This window comes from Bicyclus anynana, chromosome 17 (genome assembly GCF_947172395.1).
Source record: "Bicyclus anynana chromosome 17, ilBicAnyn1.1, whole genome shotgun sequence".
Taxonomy (NCBI): Eukaryota; Metazoa; Arthropoda; class Insecta; order Lepidoptera; family Nymphalidae; genus Bicyclus; species Bicyclus anynana.
The window spans coordinates 9,380,517-9,397,900 of NC_069099.1; the positions used below are offsets into that span (position 1 = coordinate 9,380,517).

At 33.5% G+C, this 17,384-nt stretch overlaps 1 protein-coding gene across 5 annotated transcripts in view; it reads left to right on the plus strand.

Annotated features, from left to right (window-relative positions):
• Nucleotides 1-17,384, plus strand: part of LOC112053223 (small conductance calcium-activated potassium channel protein) — a 307,143-nt gene that overhangs the window by 208,787 nt on the left and 80,972 nt on the right. The window contains exon 2 of one of the 5 annotated variants that reach the window (XM_052886406.1): nt 2,034-2,324. The exons of the other annotated variants lie outside the window; for them this stretch is intronic. Coding sequence (XP_052742366.1) covers nt 2,286-2,324 — 39 coding nt within the window. The 5' untranslated portion in view covers nt 2,034-2,285. The remainder of the gene's footprint in view (nt 1-2,033; nt 2,325-17,384) is intronic. 5 annotated transcript variants of the gene reach the window in all.

Below are 17,384 nucleotides of genomic sequence, written 5' to 3' on the forward strand. Positions count from 1 at the left end.
AAACAAACAAACAAATAAACAAACTCTTCAGCTTTATAATATTAGTATATAGATAATATCTCAGTACTTCTACGGGAACGAGAACCACGCGGATGAAACCTCGCGGCGTCAGCTAGTTTACTTAATATAATGTACTATTTTGAGTATTTAGCGATATGAATATGTTTGTTACCTTGATATTCAAGTAAAACTGTTAGGTGTGTTAGTATGGATTAATTTTCAAGCGTAAATACAAAATATAAAAAAAAAGAAATATTTACATAATAAAATATTTATATAACACAGAATAAATAATAAATTACACGGAACAAATAAAAAGAATTTTAATCTGCTTCATAACAAGTCCGTATTTGCAGATTCGGTCTAGAAGATGAAACTTTTGCTCAAAGCGCTTCTGTGGCGTATTCCTATCTAGCTTCATTAGATATACGAGTACGATGGAGTTGCAAAGTCTTCTCCGTCAGTCTCGTGTTTACAAAGGCGGCCATGCGTTTGATCCGACGCTGACGGCTGTATGGCCGACATCGATCAGTGGTGAGGGTAAACGAGCTCCTATTTACTATACAATGGCTTAGAGGAAATATACTCGTATATATCTCGCAACCGCGTCACAAAGGATTTGAATGCGATAGCTAATAAAACTGTATTGTAGACTTGACTACTGTTTCAATTACTTGAGTTTCATTAACTTAGGAATATTGCGCATGTGATAGTTACCCGTTTTGGAGTTGTGTAGTCTATATTTTCAAATTCAAAGTCGCTTTTCTTATAGGAAAGAGGAGCCTGCGCCCAGATATGGGCATCTGAAAATAGGGTGATTTTTTGATGATGATTACTAATAGGTCTCAGACCAATTATTGTATAGGACCTGCCTCGCTAGACGTTACTTTTCTGCCAAAGTATATGATCAACGATCTAATGTGATTATAGTAACTGTCTCTATAGTGTCGATGTTAAATAGTTGTAATCGTGTTCGTCGGTTAAAGAGCTCCGTAAAAATATCTTTTTGTGTAATTGAATTGTGTAAAAAAAACGGGAAAACCTTCTAGTTTAGTATAAGATTTATACTAAATCTAAGCTCGTTTTCTTCAGAAAATGACAGACAATTTTGTTCGTGACTATGAGTGCGATACAGGTCCTTCTATAATTGGTCTGAGCTAATAGGCAGAGTGTGTCAGCTAGTTGTCAATAATTTTGAAAGTATGAGAGCTACCTGGTACTTGTACTTAACACAATAGCTATGATAAATGTATGATAATAATATACAGTTGATACTACAGCAATTAGCACCGACATTAATATACCTTTGTCTCTTCTACCCATAACACTCTAATTCATAATTGACGGTGTCGTTAGTAGGTAGGTCGATTTCACTCATTTACATTCAACCAAAATAAACGGTGTCGCTAGCGCGTGCTTAAGATGAATTATACAATCATTTCATTTGCTAACAGCTTTTACGGATGAAAATATTGAAATAATATAAGATATAAACGATTCAAATGACATGTTTTTAATATGCATGACTAATGTCAAGCTTTTCTGGTTTCATAAAAAGAACCTCCTCAGAAAAGCCAACAAGCGCTTACAAGCACATAAAAGAAAAATCTTTGTTAATAATTTCTTAAAAAATAATAATAATAATTAGCTTGGTCATAAAACGTGATTTAAATAAAGCTTCTAGCTTTCCGTTTCAGTAATACTAATTTCGAACTTTTCTGGGTTCAAAAAGAACCTCCTAAGAGAAGCTGACAAACGCTTATGAGCACAAAGAAAAAAATCTTGGTTATTAATTTCTCAAGTAAATATTAAAAATAATAATAATTAGCTTGTTAATGTAAAGTGATATTAAGTAAACCTTAATCTTTCCGTTTCGATAAAAATAATTAATTTTCCGTGCTAAACTATTTTAAAGTCGCGTTGAATATAAAATTGATGTGTTAAAATAAGTAATGAAATAGAAAAAATTCGTTAACATAGAGTTAGTTTTGTTGAGCTAAGAATTTAACTATATAATTATTTAATGTTCAAAGAGGTAGTGTTTCTTTAAAAAATCAAACCAAATAATAAATAATACAGTGAAAAAATCCAAAGTGTTCATATAAATGTGTTGAAGCCAGTGATGTAACAATACCACTCGATAATATCGACAATGGAGTGACGCAGAGTGGCGAACGGACTAAGGATTCATGCGCCAATTCCCACGTCTTCAACAGAATATGCCCTGTCGACGTCATCGCCGACTAGTTTATACGTCTAGCTGATGCAGTGAAACAACACTGTCGATGATAGTCTGCTTTGTTGCTGAACTCTCGTCGTTTCAGGTACGTCACTAGTAACATTTCTAATACTTAATATTATATGTGTATAGGTGTAAAAGTTTTTTCTGTCTTTCGGGACCAATATTTTTTATGACAGCCACAGTAATAGTCAGGGATCCCTAGAACATTTTGTTCACCTGATTATTAACAAGCTAATTTTTCGTGAGTCTCATTTTTCGTCATCTCGATGAGACGATCAACTTTTTTATTTACGAAAATTCTTGATTCTGGTAGCTAACTGAGTTACCAGGAAATGAAAATTTCAGAGCGTCGGAACGAGATAATGTACAACGCAATTTGTAGTATAATATGGCTGTTAAATTGTATTACTATTAATAAGGCAACAGTAAAAAAACAGCTGGTTACTAACAACTTTTAATAACTTCGTTATTGATACAAGCTGAGAGGAGAGTAGAGTAACAAAAGTTCTTACTAACCAGATTTTTTTTTACTGATTAATTAATAGTTATACACTTAACAGCCACAATGTCCTATATGTACTTGACAACGTGTATGCAAAATTTAATGACGTCACAAAACGAGAAGTTATCAATAAACATAACATGCTGCATTTTCGATCATTACATTGATCTAAAGTAAAGAATAAAATCTCTTCTTCACCCAAATAATAGGCGGGTCGTTTTACCTCCTGACTGCGCTTTGTTAAAAGATAAGGCAGGGAAATCCATTCCAAGCATGCCTGTTCAACATCGGGTAAATTGTGTCAGATCTGCTATTCCTTTGTTAAAAATGGTTATTACTTACAGTGATTTTGGAGTTCATCCTGAATAATGAAAATTGTTGCGGTAAGACAATAATTAATCAGTTAAATTCTGAAGTAACGGTCATATTAAATAGCCATTTTAAGTGTCCTGTTTATCTTTACATAAAGGCGTTATATTATTTATAGATATAGACTTTTTATAGATTGATAGACCAAAATATGTCATAACAAAAAAACAGTCATAACAAAAAAGACTAAAATTTTAAAATTTTTGAAAATCTCGTGCATTTAATTAGAATAACGATTTTATTTTAGATTTTTTATTTATTTTATATTATAGAACTCAAAAGTGATTACAAATATAAGAAAACTAATGTCGAACAAAGGTTATGATTCACAACGCTTAATTAAGAAATCAAACTGTAACCAAAATAAGACCCTACAATGGCAGAGAATGACCTTGAGTGAAGTCACGTACTTATGAACGATGTGTGTAGGGTTAAAGGTACCTTTGACTGATATCAAACACTCCCCTTTTCCACTCAAGTCCCGCTCGCCGCCTATCTCAAGTAACCCATAAAGAATTACACAACGAGATGTGGACGGCTCGAACGCCACGAGCACACTGAAGCCAACACGAGATCGAGCGACATCATATCCTTCACAGTTTACTATTTTCTACACTATTTATTAAAAACATGTAAATTTAAAAGCGACCAACGCGGCGATAACAGTTATTTTTTTACCCTCAAAATAGAACCAGCCGAGATTTTCCTATGAGCTTATCATCATTTAATATAACTAAAAACACGACACGTTAATCTCAGGTATAACATTTATTTATACGTCGTGGTTGAAAATTAAGATCTAAAACTCACGTGTATTACGTACTTAACCTAAATCTCAAATACAACGACCATGTACTCGTATCACAACTTAATAGTCTACAAATTAATATTACACAACTAGTTAGTACGACGTAAGGTAAAGGTCTGCAAAGCAAACAAGTTAGAGACTTTAGAGACTAACAACTTGCGAGAGTCAACTCGAATGTTCTGTCAATTATTGAAATATTTCCAAGTATTATGCGACGTAGTATGAAACGACTGGCTTTAGTATTCATAGGTTGATAAATAATGTACAACTTCTACCCCCAAAAGACGTTTGTGACGATCTTTAATGACCTACAATAAAAAAGACTCGTTTGAGATATATAGCATAAAGCGACTATAGAAATGGAGCGCTTAGAATGCTGCATATTATACGAAAATGATGCTTCACTTGCAATGTCTTGATATTTAACTAAACTGCGCTGAAAAAAATATATTTTCGGAGTAAATAGCATATTATTATCTTAACTTATCGTCTTTGACAGAAGCAGTATAAGGTGTGGACAACGTCTATCACAGTCCAATGGTCTCGCGGTTAGAACGGCCTCGCACCTTGAAGAAAAGAAAAAAAAACATTTTGAAATTGAATTGGTATTTTTTTTTTAATATTATTATTATTTAAAATCTTTGTCTTAAAGTTTAATATTTAAATGCCAAATTTATAATTACTGATTTTATTATTTACGTCCATTAGATAGTCTCGCGAAATACAATTTTTTCACATCAATTTGCCTGGACACTTTAGTGCAAGTATTTTACAGTGTTTAGTGAACATTACAGCTGAATAATGACCTAATTTGGTACACTCAAATTAATATCATCAATCCGTTAATGATTTGGGTCAACGATGCCAATTATAATCGCTTCATTTGCATTTGCATGTTAGACTGAAACTAAATGATACATAGGACATTTGATTAATTTAACCCAGACAAATGTCCAAAATACACAAGTAAATTATCGCAACAGTTTTTTAGAGACAGTATATTTGCCATTATAATTGTAAGGGGATAATATTGATGCCTAAAAATAAAGTATCATAATCGCATTCGAGTATCTCTTCTTACGTAAGCCATCATTCCTAAGCCCGTAAGTCCTATGTGATTTTTTCTTTCATAAAGTATTTTTCCAGTCAAATTAATGCAAAATTACTAAGCTTTATATATATAATAGATTATATTTATAATTATTATATTAGTAACTGTATGAATTTTAGGTGGACGTGACCTACTAAAGTAGCACTGTGATATTTTGAAGTAATCGTTTGAATAGTTTTAATAGATAGTTAATCTAGTCAATAGACAAAATGTTTTTTCTTTTTTATTTTAGTAAACGAACACGCTTCAACGTTTCAATTTATTTATTAATTCGTTACAACAACGAAAGCCGTGGCTTAGAGATACCCAAAATGGCGTGCATTCTAGAACAAGGCCGTTCACGCGATCCAACTGTTTGTCACTATTCTTTCACAATGAAACACAAGGGATTTTGTCGGAAACGTAAGGACGATGTCCTTCACTGTTGATGGTTAATTAAGTGAAAGCTTGTGTAAACAGCGTAAGCCGTTTTTATTACCCTTCGTAACAATGTACGTAAATAAGGAGATAAATAAAAGAACTTGTGCATAATAAGATAGTTTAACAATAATACTGTAGTAATAGTAAAAAATAAGGTTAATAGTAATAGTCTTTTATTCAGCCAAAAAAAAAATACAAATTACAAATAACAGCACTTAGAAATTACTTAAGAATTACTTAAAGTATTTGAGAATTTACAAAAATTAATCTACCTATACTTAATATTTTCAAAAATGTTCGACTGAATGGGGCGCTGCCACAGCTCGATGCCAATGCTGAGTACCTAACTGTAGCGCTGATTTTCAGTTATGACCTGGTGATCTCACGTATAATATAAAAATAAATTATTAATAATTTAGGGTAGGGGTAGGGGTAGGGTAGTTGAAAGTTTACATTGAGTTTCACGCGGAAGAAGTCGCGGGCGTCCGCTAGTACATAATAAGTACACAACAAAGCTAACAAAGAATAGTTGATTTTAAACTTATTTGGTATACAAGAAAAATATAAACAAAATAAAGCTACAAATGTTTCACCGAAATACCAAACAAGCAATTTGTTTCCTCCCATCAAGACGATTCACGCAAGCAATCAAGATAGCACTTCGGCAAGCCGCATGAATATTCTAAAGTTGGCGAGGGAACCACGTTTTCAAAATCCCTTCTTGATACCTATTCGCGAGCATCCGTTGGTGCTCTAAAAGCAATAAAGCGCGAAATTTCAGCGAATCGAGGGAATACAGACAATTTGGTTGTTTTTTTAATTCGGCTGACTATAGAAGCGTTAATTAATATTTTGGTAATGGTTTAAAGGGATCGAGAGCTTGGGGAGATAGGATCATAGAAATCGTGCATTTCCTCGAACCTTAGTGGTTAAATATTGGTTCTAGATTAAATAAATATGGCCATGTACTAATTTTTTTCTAAATTTTGCTGTATTTCAAAAATGCATCAAGTATCCAATGAAAATATTATTATTATAAAATTATTTTGACTTTAACTCTAATTTAGTAAATATGAAATGCGGTTATAAGATATTGTCATAAGCGCTTAAAAAAATACAAGAAGAAGGTCGAAAATGTCAGTGTAACTTGTGACCCGCTGTAGTATTTATAAAAAATAGTCTTTTTATTTGAGTGACCGATTCGTGTACTATATTAAAAAGTTAATTCACTGTTATCAAGTCCCGAACGCGAAAATAAAACAAAAGACAAAAAAATGGCATTTTTTTATTGGCAAACCCGTATTTTTTTCATAACACCGCCACCCCGGGCCTTAAAATATTCAGGACAGGTTGGGCTTGCGCACGCATAACCAGTTATTAGTATTTGTATTTGGAGCAACGGAACACGCAATGACGGACGGTGTAAATGCCCCTCTAATTAAATGTACATTTTTAAATTTAATATCTCGGAGCTTAGCGCTCTGGCATGCATATCAACCGATGAATAATTTGGCCGCATCGAGATGAATAAGTTATTATTAGGACGTCCTGAAACGAGATAAGTTTGATAAATTGTTTCTCCCACTTAAGTGGTGTCTTGTGTTTAATCAAATTTAAACTCTTTTGACGAGACAACGTCTTATAATTCGATGAAGACGGCTGCACACTCTAAAAAAGATGACGTCATGCGTCGTTCCCTCGCTCTAGGGTTGCCAACTTTTTTTACAATCTATGAAGATTATTAAACAGTATTTTAGAAAAACGAACATTTTTTTTTTGAAAAATGCAGGCTTTCTATCAGTATTTTCTTATGACATTGTCATGAAACCGACATTACAGACAACCTTTTTTAAGTAGCATTCTTCTTTGCAGAAGGTTATGCTTATGCACTGCAGCTGCAGCAGCTGCTGCAGTCCCTTTGTTACGTTTAGTGATGTGTTCTGAGCTGGTGGTTTTAAAATATAAAGACTGGTTCTCTTCGTGAATTTTATTAAAAGACCAAACAACAATGTTTATGCGCACACAGTGCGTGCGAATTTAATATCAAGTGTGCGCGCTTTAATCAAAAATCAAGTTTACTTTCCTTAGAGTCAGTGGTGTGCACAAGTTTTTTGCTACGGTATGCATTATAGGTACAAAATTGACTTTTACTCTACAGGTCTGAGTCTGAGTACTGAGTCCTCAGGGTGGGCAAAGGCATTCTTGCATATATGAAGTGCACGCCACTGATTAGAGTCAAGTCCTCAGTTATTCTCATGCCCGTTATAAGGTGCCTCCTTGGTCCATTGACACAGAACAGTACAAGCCATTGGTTAGCCTATTGTTATCGCCGCGTTGCAATGACTTGCGGTACGGACGGCACTTCAGTGTGCTAGTGGCGTTCGTGCCGTCCACATCTCTTATTGTGTAATTCTTTATGGGATACTTTGGATAGGCGGGAAGAGTGACTTGAGTGGAAAAAAGGGAGTGTTTGTTAACATTCAAAGGCGCCTTTAACCCTACACACAACGTTCACAAGTGCGTGACTTCACTCAAGGTCATTCTCTGCCATTTTAGGGTCTTATTTTGGTTACAGTTTGATTTGTTAATTAAGTTGTCCTGACAAATGTTGTGAATCATAACCTTTGTTCGACATTTGTTTTCTTATTTTTGTAATCACTTCTGAGTCTGCTAAAACTATTGAGTTTTGCACCTGGAGGTCAAAAATGAGATGTTTGTAACTTGAAAATTGGTATAAATCTTTTCGTTGATGATGAGTAAGCTATAAATTATTATTCACCTTGAAAAAACATCCATTTGTTTTGTTGCGAAGGTACCTGCTAGATAGCTTTATTTTGCGGCTTGAGAAATGGCCGAGGGAATTCAGTTTATTGGTGTAAGGAATCCATTCTGAATGATTAACCTTTTATCACTGTTTCTCTTCCAAAGTTTGCGCATATATATTTTCCTTTTGTTTATTATTACCCGTGAAAGTAAAACAAACGCCAAACCATAAATATGCCATAACTTTCGTTGTGATAAAAATCTTGGCGAAATTCAAAACTTTTACATTATATTTTTGGAAAATTGTAAAATATCGGTTGCAGTCATTTATCAAATTTGTTGTTTCAAACACGGTAACTTGTGCAACAAAGAAACTAGCGGCCGCCCGCGACTTTGTTTGCGTTTAATTTAGTTTTTAACGAACCCCGGAGGAACCATGACTAAAAAATAGCCTACGTGCTTTTCAAAGGTCTAATATATTTTATATTTATTTATAAAATATATTAGACCTTCTTAAAGTAATTTATATTTTATAATGTCTAATAACAGATAGACATACGACTACTTTCGCATTTATAATCTACATATCCAAATATTAATCCATTAATCCATATATCTCTTGGTCACGCGTGAACGGCTGGACCGAAATGTGAAAAACTGACTTCCACGCGGACAAAGTCGCGGGCGTCCGCTAGTTATTAATAAAAATTACTATTGCAAAATATTTAGCTAATCATAAATACCTACCTAATATATTTATTGTTAGATTGGACAAGATGTAACAGAAGTTTCAAAACAATGGGACTTCATTAACCCAGATAAGCCTGAAACTATTTTTGCCTTAGAAAGTTGCGATTTTTTTATATATTCTTAATTATTGCCTCAGTGTTTCAGGAAAAATAATAAAAAAATTTTGTGACCCTCGGAAAAGCTGGAAAATGAGATCCCATATATGGGTCGGTCGGCATTACTTATACTATTTACTAAGAAGTTTTTAACTATGTATTGAGGCATAAATAAGACTTTTTGTTGCATAAAAGTATTATTTATTATTGTTTTAGTAACATTAAAGTTTTTGCGAAATTTTTTTACTGACTGGTAACTAAGAAAACACTCTTAATGATGTAAATGTACACTTCACGAAAATATAATTGCAGTTTCTTTTAGGTGCTTTGCATTTCAGAATCTTGCTATCTTAGCTTATTAGGTGACTGATGTTATCATGTCGTATATTTACAAGGTAACTTTTAGATGCAGGACAAGGTCCTGGTCCAGGTTTTCACACCTTCTGTTTGTTTCCAAGACCACTGCTACCACCAAGTCCAAATTTCTCGTAAAAAAGCTGGTAATTGTCCGGTCTGTCCTTGGTAAGGATCGAACCAAATTACATACCCTGGACAAGCAGCCCCAATCTAATACTTGTATCCCCATCTAATTGGCTTACCACTGATGAACTGTTTACAACTGTGACCGCCGTAGCAAGGAATCATAGCCTCGTCAATACTATGCATCTCTTCAACGTATGCGTTTTCTTGAAAAACAGCCTTTAGCAAGCTAAATAAAGGCCGCATTTTAGCATATTTATCACTTTTGGTCTGAATCAATAAGTTGTCACAACAGTGCAAATGGTTCATGATGAATGTAAATCTGTTACAAGATAGAGATTGAGAGAGAGTTTCTCCAATACATACGACGTCTTGGCAAGCATACATATCCTCTATAAAGGAATATTCATTGAATAATTGGTCAAAATAGTTTATCGGAGAACGTAACGTATTTTTGGGGCCTTATAAGGGCTGGAAACTAAGAAAATCATTTGGTCGTGTCGATTCCTCCATTCGTACGTTTTGTTTTGTACTGGTGGAGGATGATCTTCTAGTTAGGCAGATGTAAAAGTTCTTAGCTTTTGAAGGGCTGTTCAATGCGAGATCTTTTTCTCTCAATCTCATCTTCAGTCTCCGATTCAGAATCAGTCTGATTGCCATAAGTAGCTTTAGCAGGTGCACGTAAAATTGAACCAGGCAGGTTATGTATAACAATATTATCCTCTTCTCCTGAATCTTCATCAGTAACCGCAGTATTAGCGTTATCTGGTGGTACAAATTTTACGCAGTTAGGGACCGGGTTATCATTATTCTCTAACCCGTTCAAAATATCGTGTACCGATAAAGGTTTTGATCTAAGACGAAAAAACAAAATATTTAGTCAAAACTTTCAATGCATAATGGTTGTGTCGACAGACCCATACATGGGTTCATAGAACTTGCGGACATATAAAAGTGTCAAAAAGTTAGGTTTTTACTATTTAATTTTTAACATAATTACTAAAATGTTACTTAGTTTCTATTTTTACTTATACATTTTTAAAATAATAACAATAATAACAATAAAATTACCTTTTTGAGGCAATGTTTTACAATTTCCAATAAAAATATATTCAATCACGTGAAACACCAAGAAAATAATAAATTTACCGCGTTACTTGTCACTACAATTAACAGTTATAGACTAAAGCTTCTAAAAAAATGTGTAACTAGGTTTAAATAAATCAAATAATGACGGTAGATTTTTTTATTTTTACGAACCCATGTATGGGTCGGTAGGTTCATCTGGGTTAAGATCTCGAGAATATCAGACATTGTCTGCAACAAGCGATGAGTTGAATTTTAAACGCTTAGAGTTTTAAGAATACGCATTCATAATAGCTCGCGCAAAAACATAACAGACGTAACTTCGTGTTTCTTAAAAGCCGTATAATACCGCCGCATTCTCTTTTCCTAGTTAAAATAATAAATTCTCGTTCTAGGGTAATCTCGAAATAGCTTGCTTATACTGAACGACAACAACTGTACCACTAATTTTGTTATTAAAACTACGAGTTTGCAAAACATATTACAAAGTTATAAAATAATTACAGCTACAAATACAATTTACTAGATATAATAAATTAACTATCATAAAGGTTACATTAAGTATATTTTAAATGTAGAATATTTTAAAGTAATATTAAAACTACGTACCTAAATATCTATAACTACATATTATAAAAATTAAAAAGAAAATATACTAAATTTAAACTATATCTAAAGGCTCAGGCGTCGTAGAATTCGTCCGAATCGACGATCATAGGTAAAGTGCCCAGAAGGCTGGCAGTATTGCCACGTTGTATGGCAATACTAATTCTTTGGCCTAAATATAGGCCAGCCTTCTGGTCACGGGAGGTGTCGATTAAACGCTTTGCAATTTCTTTGTAAAGAAAGCGTGTACTCGGACCCCACGGTCCTAGTGTTTCGACCGCAAACGGCTCAAATATGTAATCTAAAACTATCATAAAGGTAGTAAAAAATTGCTGGTATCATTAATAATTAAATGCGGTCGACTACATAATATCTAGAACGCGCAGGCAAGCACTAGAAGCGCAGTGTTGATCGACCTCCCACCAGGTAGACTGACTGACATCAAGCGTGTCGCAGGAATTCGCTGGATGCATGCGGCTCAAGATCCCGTAGGTTGATGTTTGGAAGTCCCCATAAATGTCCTATGTCCGGCAGTGGACGCCCATCGGCTGATATGATGATGATGATGATTATCACTTTCATCATTATCACATATCATTATCACAATTAAACATCATCTGTAAGTAAAAGACAAAACTTTAACATGTTAAAAAACATTGATTTTAAAAGCATTTTGAAAAAATAATGATCACAAAATAAATCTTTCAACTCCAAGAAGTATCCGCTTCGGTTCTTTACTACCAGCATGATTTATTTATTTTTGTTTTATTTATTATTCACTTCATTTTTTTAATCTATGTCGCCTCAAGGTGTGAATACTTATAGCACCAAATAATTTGTCACCACCTCAGACGTTTTCGTGATAGAAATCTATTTCCAAAATATTCCAAGAATTTTGTTTTGATAAATCACTTCACAGGAGTGGGTAATTAGTAACGTCACTCTTTTTAAATTAATATTCCACTAACTTTTTATACACCGTGTAGATTAATTTAGAAATTGGGGCAAAGATTTAACCCGACTGTCGGGCGAGATCCCTGGATTATATACACTCGGGAATATGCATTAGGAATGTAAGCTTTGAATAGCTTATACAAAGCAAGAGAATAATAAAATATAATTTACATAAATAATATAAGTATTGTGGTTTTAAAACATTTTAATAATAAACGAAATCGAATATAATAAACTGACTTAAGTTTTCATTTATATTTTAACCATCTTTAAGAAGAGAAAGAAAGAAAGAAAGAATTTTTTTTTATTTGGACACACTACATAATATACAAAAGACAACAAATACTTAAAACAAAAGAAAGTAATTTTAAAAATATAGTAAACTAATAATTTAAAGATATTAAACTAATAAAATTAAATTAAATCCAAAAGAAAAAAAAAATATGTGTGTGGTACCAAAATGGTCACCACTCAGCATGTGCTGAAGAGAGTGAATAGACATCTTCTAGGCAAGCGTGTTCCACCTTAGGCCACATCTACACTTACCATCAGAGGAGATCGTGGTCAAACGCAAGCTTAATCCACATAAAAAAAACCAAACTTTTTACAAAGGAGCTTTTACGAGGATCTACCTATTTAGAAATGCAAACGCAAGACATAAATTCTTAAATATACAGAGCATGGTTCTCATTTCTTTCCAATTGTTCAAAGCGCAGTTGCTAATAAATCTATTGTGTAAGCTCCCAGCCAAGCGATCTTATTCCAGAATCATAGCAGGTCACTTACTCGTAGGTATTAATCCTATCAATTAAAATTATAAATTATTTTTAAAGATTAATATAAAAAAAAATTAAATAGAGTCGTTTTACGTAAATTGTTCTATACTTTATTCATCTTTGACATTATTGATAACTTAGATTGTTTTGTAGAAAATGCATACCTGTGTATTGAATTCTGTTAAATCAGTTTCGTTATTATGATTATTATCTTTGAGATATTATTGAGATAAAAATAGCGAGGGATTGAGAAATGTGGAGATCACTAGGGAAGGAGGCCTATGTCAAAGGACGACCTGCTAATTAATTAGGAATTACATGTGTATATTTAAATGTAATTCAGGATTATTTTATTTATTCATTTTGCATGCGATTTGCGTTGCAGGCCCCTTATGTATATCTGTGTCTCGTTCGTCTTCATGTATATTTTGTAGAATTTGTACGTATTATATAATGCCTACCCTAGTTAGGTTATTAGTTAACTAATACCCGAGTTATTAGTTAAGTTATGAGTTTATAGCCTGCAGACAGCAGCAGCAGCAGACATGTCACCGCGACACTATTGGTTTCTATGTATTTCTATGAAATAGTTTCACTGGCTACAATAGTCACGTTGTCTGCAAGGTATTAAATAACTTTAAAGAAACCATGAGTGTCGCGACGACACCTTTATTGAACAGTATCTTTTCATCAGCCAACTTTCTTCTACAAGTTCTTTGTTTCCACATTTCAATTCAAATTAATACTCAATTCACGTATATGTATGAGTATGACCGACAAGTTTCGAACGTAAGTGGTATTCCTAATCATGAGTCTCCGCATTCAACTCAGGAAAACCAAACTGTTGTCATTTTGAAGCGTAAAAACGAATAAGGTTAATAAAGATTGGACTTACGAGTATTTATGTCCATATCGACAAAATAGTACCTATAGTAAAGAACTCTCTCACAAAACCAAAGAGATCGTAAATTTTTAATAGAACCTTCCATTTAAAAGTGTATTTATAGCAATTTAATATTTATTTAAGCAAAAGAAGACTGAGAAACGAATGTAAAAATTTGCTTTTTAATCATCGTAATTAGGTAATTAAATACTGTTAAAAATTTTCTTCAAAGATAACATTTTTCAAATTCACTGACTAGCCCGAGGGCCTTCGCTGAGTTTCAGCCGGCTCGTCGAGTCGTTACTCGCTTCATTAAAATAAGTACTCTTCAGCGCTTAGTACTTAGCAGAAAGGGCCTGAATCAGAACTTTAAATGGTAGAACATAAGAATATTAAAAGATAAATAGTTAAATACCTACTACAGAATAATAATATTCATAGTAAGGCAATAATTCAATATCAACCCACATTCGGCTCACTGCTGAGCTTGAGTGTCCTCTCAGAATGAGAGGGGCTAGGCCAATAGTCCACCACGCTGGCCCAGTGCGGATTGGCAGACTTTACATTTTTTTGGAACAGAATTGAGAAAATTCTCTGGTATGCAGGTTTCCTCACAATGTTTTTTTTCACCGTTTGAGACACGTGAAATTTAATTTCTTAAAATGCACACAACTGAAAAGTTGGAGGAGCCCCGGACCGGATTCAAACCCGCACCCTCCGGAATTGGAGGCAGGGGTCATATCCATTGGGCTATCACGGCTCATTAAAAATAAATATATTCGATTTATATTAGGAACTTCTACGAAGTGACGCATACCTACATAAATTTAGTTCAGTCGGTAATTATTATACTCGTAATAATAAATTTCATACATAAATAAATAATAAGTTTATAATAATAAGTATTTCCATTACGAGTTGGGAATATTAAACATAAACGACTCGCCCAATCAGTCCGTTTACGGCTACATACAACATCATCTCCGTCCTAATGACTTGCACTTATTTAATTTGGGACCCAAAACATTTTGTAAAGGAAACCGAAGCATTTAGACCCTTTGAAGTACTTGACAAACTTAGCTTTATTGCTTTTAAATGTTTGTCCGTGTTGTGCATTGACATAATTTATCTCTGTCCGCTTCCGAATTAATATTTCCGTAGCTGATAATAATAAATTATGTGCTATGTCCGTTATAGATTCTAATGTATTAGAGTAGTAGGTCCAATTTCCAAATACATCTATCTATACATATAATAAAACTGGTCGAATTTCATACACTTATTCGCAATTTGATATTTTACTTATACCATTTGTAACACCAAACGTTACCGTGGCATAGAGTACTATTAGCGCCATCTAGTATCTATACTTATAATACGAATTTTGTACACTTTGTACATTCTGTGCATTGTAGATATTTTGAAATTTTTTATTGGGGGCATTATATTATAATCGATACTGAAGCTATGTCCGCGTTTTTTTTGTTATTCGGGCATCACTCTGAAACTACCATGTTTATACTTTCATACCACTTATTTTTATACCATGGTTTAAGACCATAATACGGAGAAGGTTATAGGATACTTTTTATTGCGAAAATAAAATAAGAAGACTTTACATTGATTTCCACGCGGACGAAGTCGCGGGCGTCTGCTAGTTTCTATTATAGGAGAGAGGAGCCGTGTATTTTGCAAATATGTAATTTGCAAAATACATGGCTCCTCTTCATTTTCATTATTCATTTTCTTATAAAAATATGCTCAGTTAGCAAATCACATTGTTGAACTAGTTTTGGATACTGGGTATAATAACAGATCAGTGAGCTGATCGATGTTCTGAAGACTACACTAGTAGACGATCTTATAAATTAACAAGCTGACACCGCGCGGTTTCACTCGCGTGGTTCCTGTTCCCGTAGGAATACGGGAATAATATATAGCCAATAGCCTTCCTTGATAAATGGGCTATTTAACACTGGAAGAATTTTTCAAATCGGACCTGTAGTTCCTGAGAATAGCGCGTTCAACCAAACAAACAAACTCTTCAGCTTAATAATATTAGTTTAAATTAAAAAAAAGTAACACCACAAAAGCACTTTCTTTCTTCTTGCTGTCAAATGCTGCAAATCTATATTACAATAGGCACAATTCTCAGCAAGAAGAAAGAAATACTAATATGAAAAAAAAACATGTTAACTGAAAATCATAAAACAAATTTATAAGATAAAAGTACACAGTATAAATATTATCATATTAAACTGATAATGAACGGCAGTTCCGTAAAACCGCAGTAAAACTTTTATGATATATGCAAAGTGAAATGGTTTACTATGCGTTTGATAAAGCACGTTAAATTTTATATGACGAATATCCATTGTCCAATATCAAACGTTGATCTGGATAGCTAGGTAGGATGATGTAGAATTTTTATGCTCCATTTTTGCACTCTCATAATCTATAGTAAGTTACACTACCGGAAAGATATAAGGTGCAGGATCGATGGCTTTACGTGCTCTCCGAGGTACGGGAGTTTTATCACGCAACTGATTTCGACGAGCCCTAGTTAAGTTTGATTTTTAAAGAGAGTCTCAGTAGTAAACCTTATTAAAATACTACTGGTTAAAAGTTTAGTATAGGGCTTTTTGTGTTTACATTAACGATTTTTATACTAGAGATAGCTCATCAAAACTGAGGCGGACAAATGTGTTAATTTCATTCAGTCACTTAAACAACGAAAGTTATTTAAATAATTAATACCTAACTATTGACTACAATGTCGAGTTGGGTGTTCAGGAAGTGTAAAAATTATATATTATGAACTTAAATAATATAATGTAAGTAAACACAAAATGATGCATGTGTGCGCTCGGTGGAGCAGCTAAATTCGGATCACTTTTTGCGTTTATATAAGTTTTGTTCCGGCATATACAGATGAAGTGAGAATAAGTAGTCAATTTATTTATTTAAAATATAAAAGATTTTTAATATTGATATGGTCACTGTAATATGTTGTTAGGTTAGCTAATTACGTAATAACTTGAAACAGAAGATCCCTTAATTACGGAAAGTATAAGGTAATCGACTTGGTATTACATGGATCTCACAACTTTTTGCGGTAAATTGCGAGAATTGCTACATTTTGCAAGTGTTGCTTTTTATGGTACAGAGGTTTCTCAATAATAGTAATTTGTGTTGTTAAATATAACGTAAATAAGTATGTTCATAATCCATGAAAGAAAGCATTCATGTAACATTCCTACCTACATTTTAAATGGAACATCCTTTTTTATCATTTCCTGTAAAACGTAAAGTATTACGAAATTGTTCACGTTTAAGCCGTAACACTTTCCGCTGTGGTCCGCAGCTTTTATTTAGAAATGGAAGGTCGTTACGTTAAGCTTTAAGCTGATGAGAACAGTTGAACGAGGCAATAATATATTTAAGTAGATCACGAATCTACGAAATCTCTGGCAATACAAAACAAATGCTGATCTTACTTTAATATAGGAAATAGTAGTCTGAGACAGATATGATGTCGC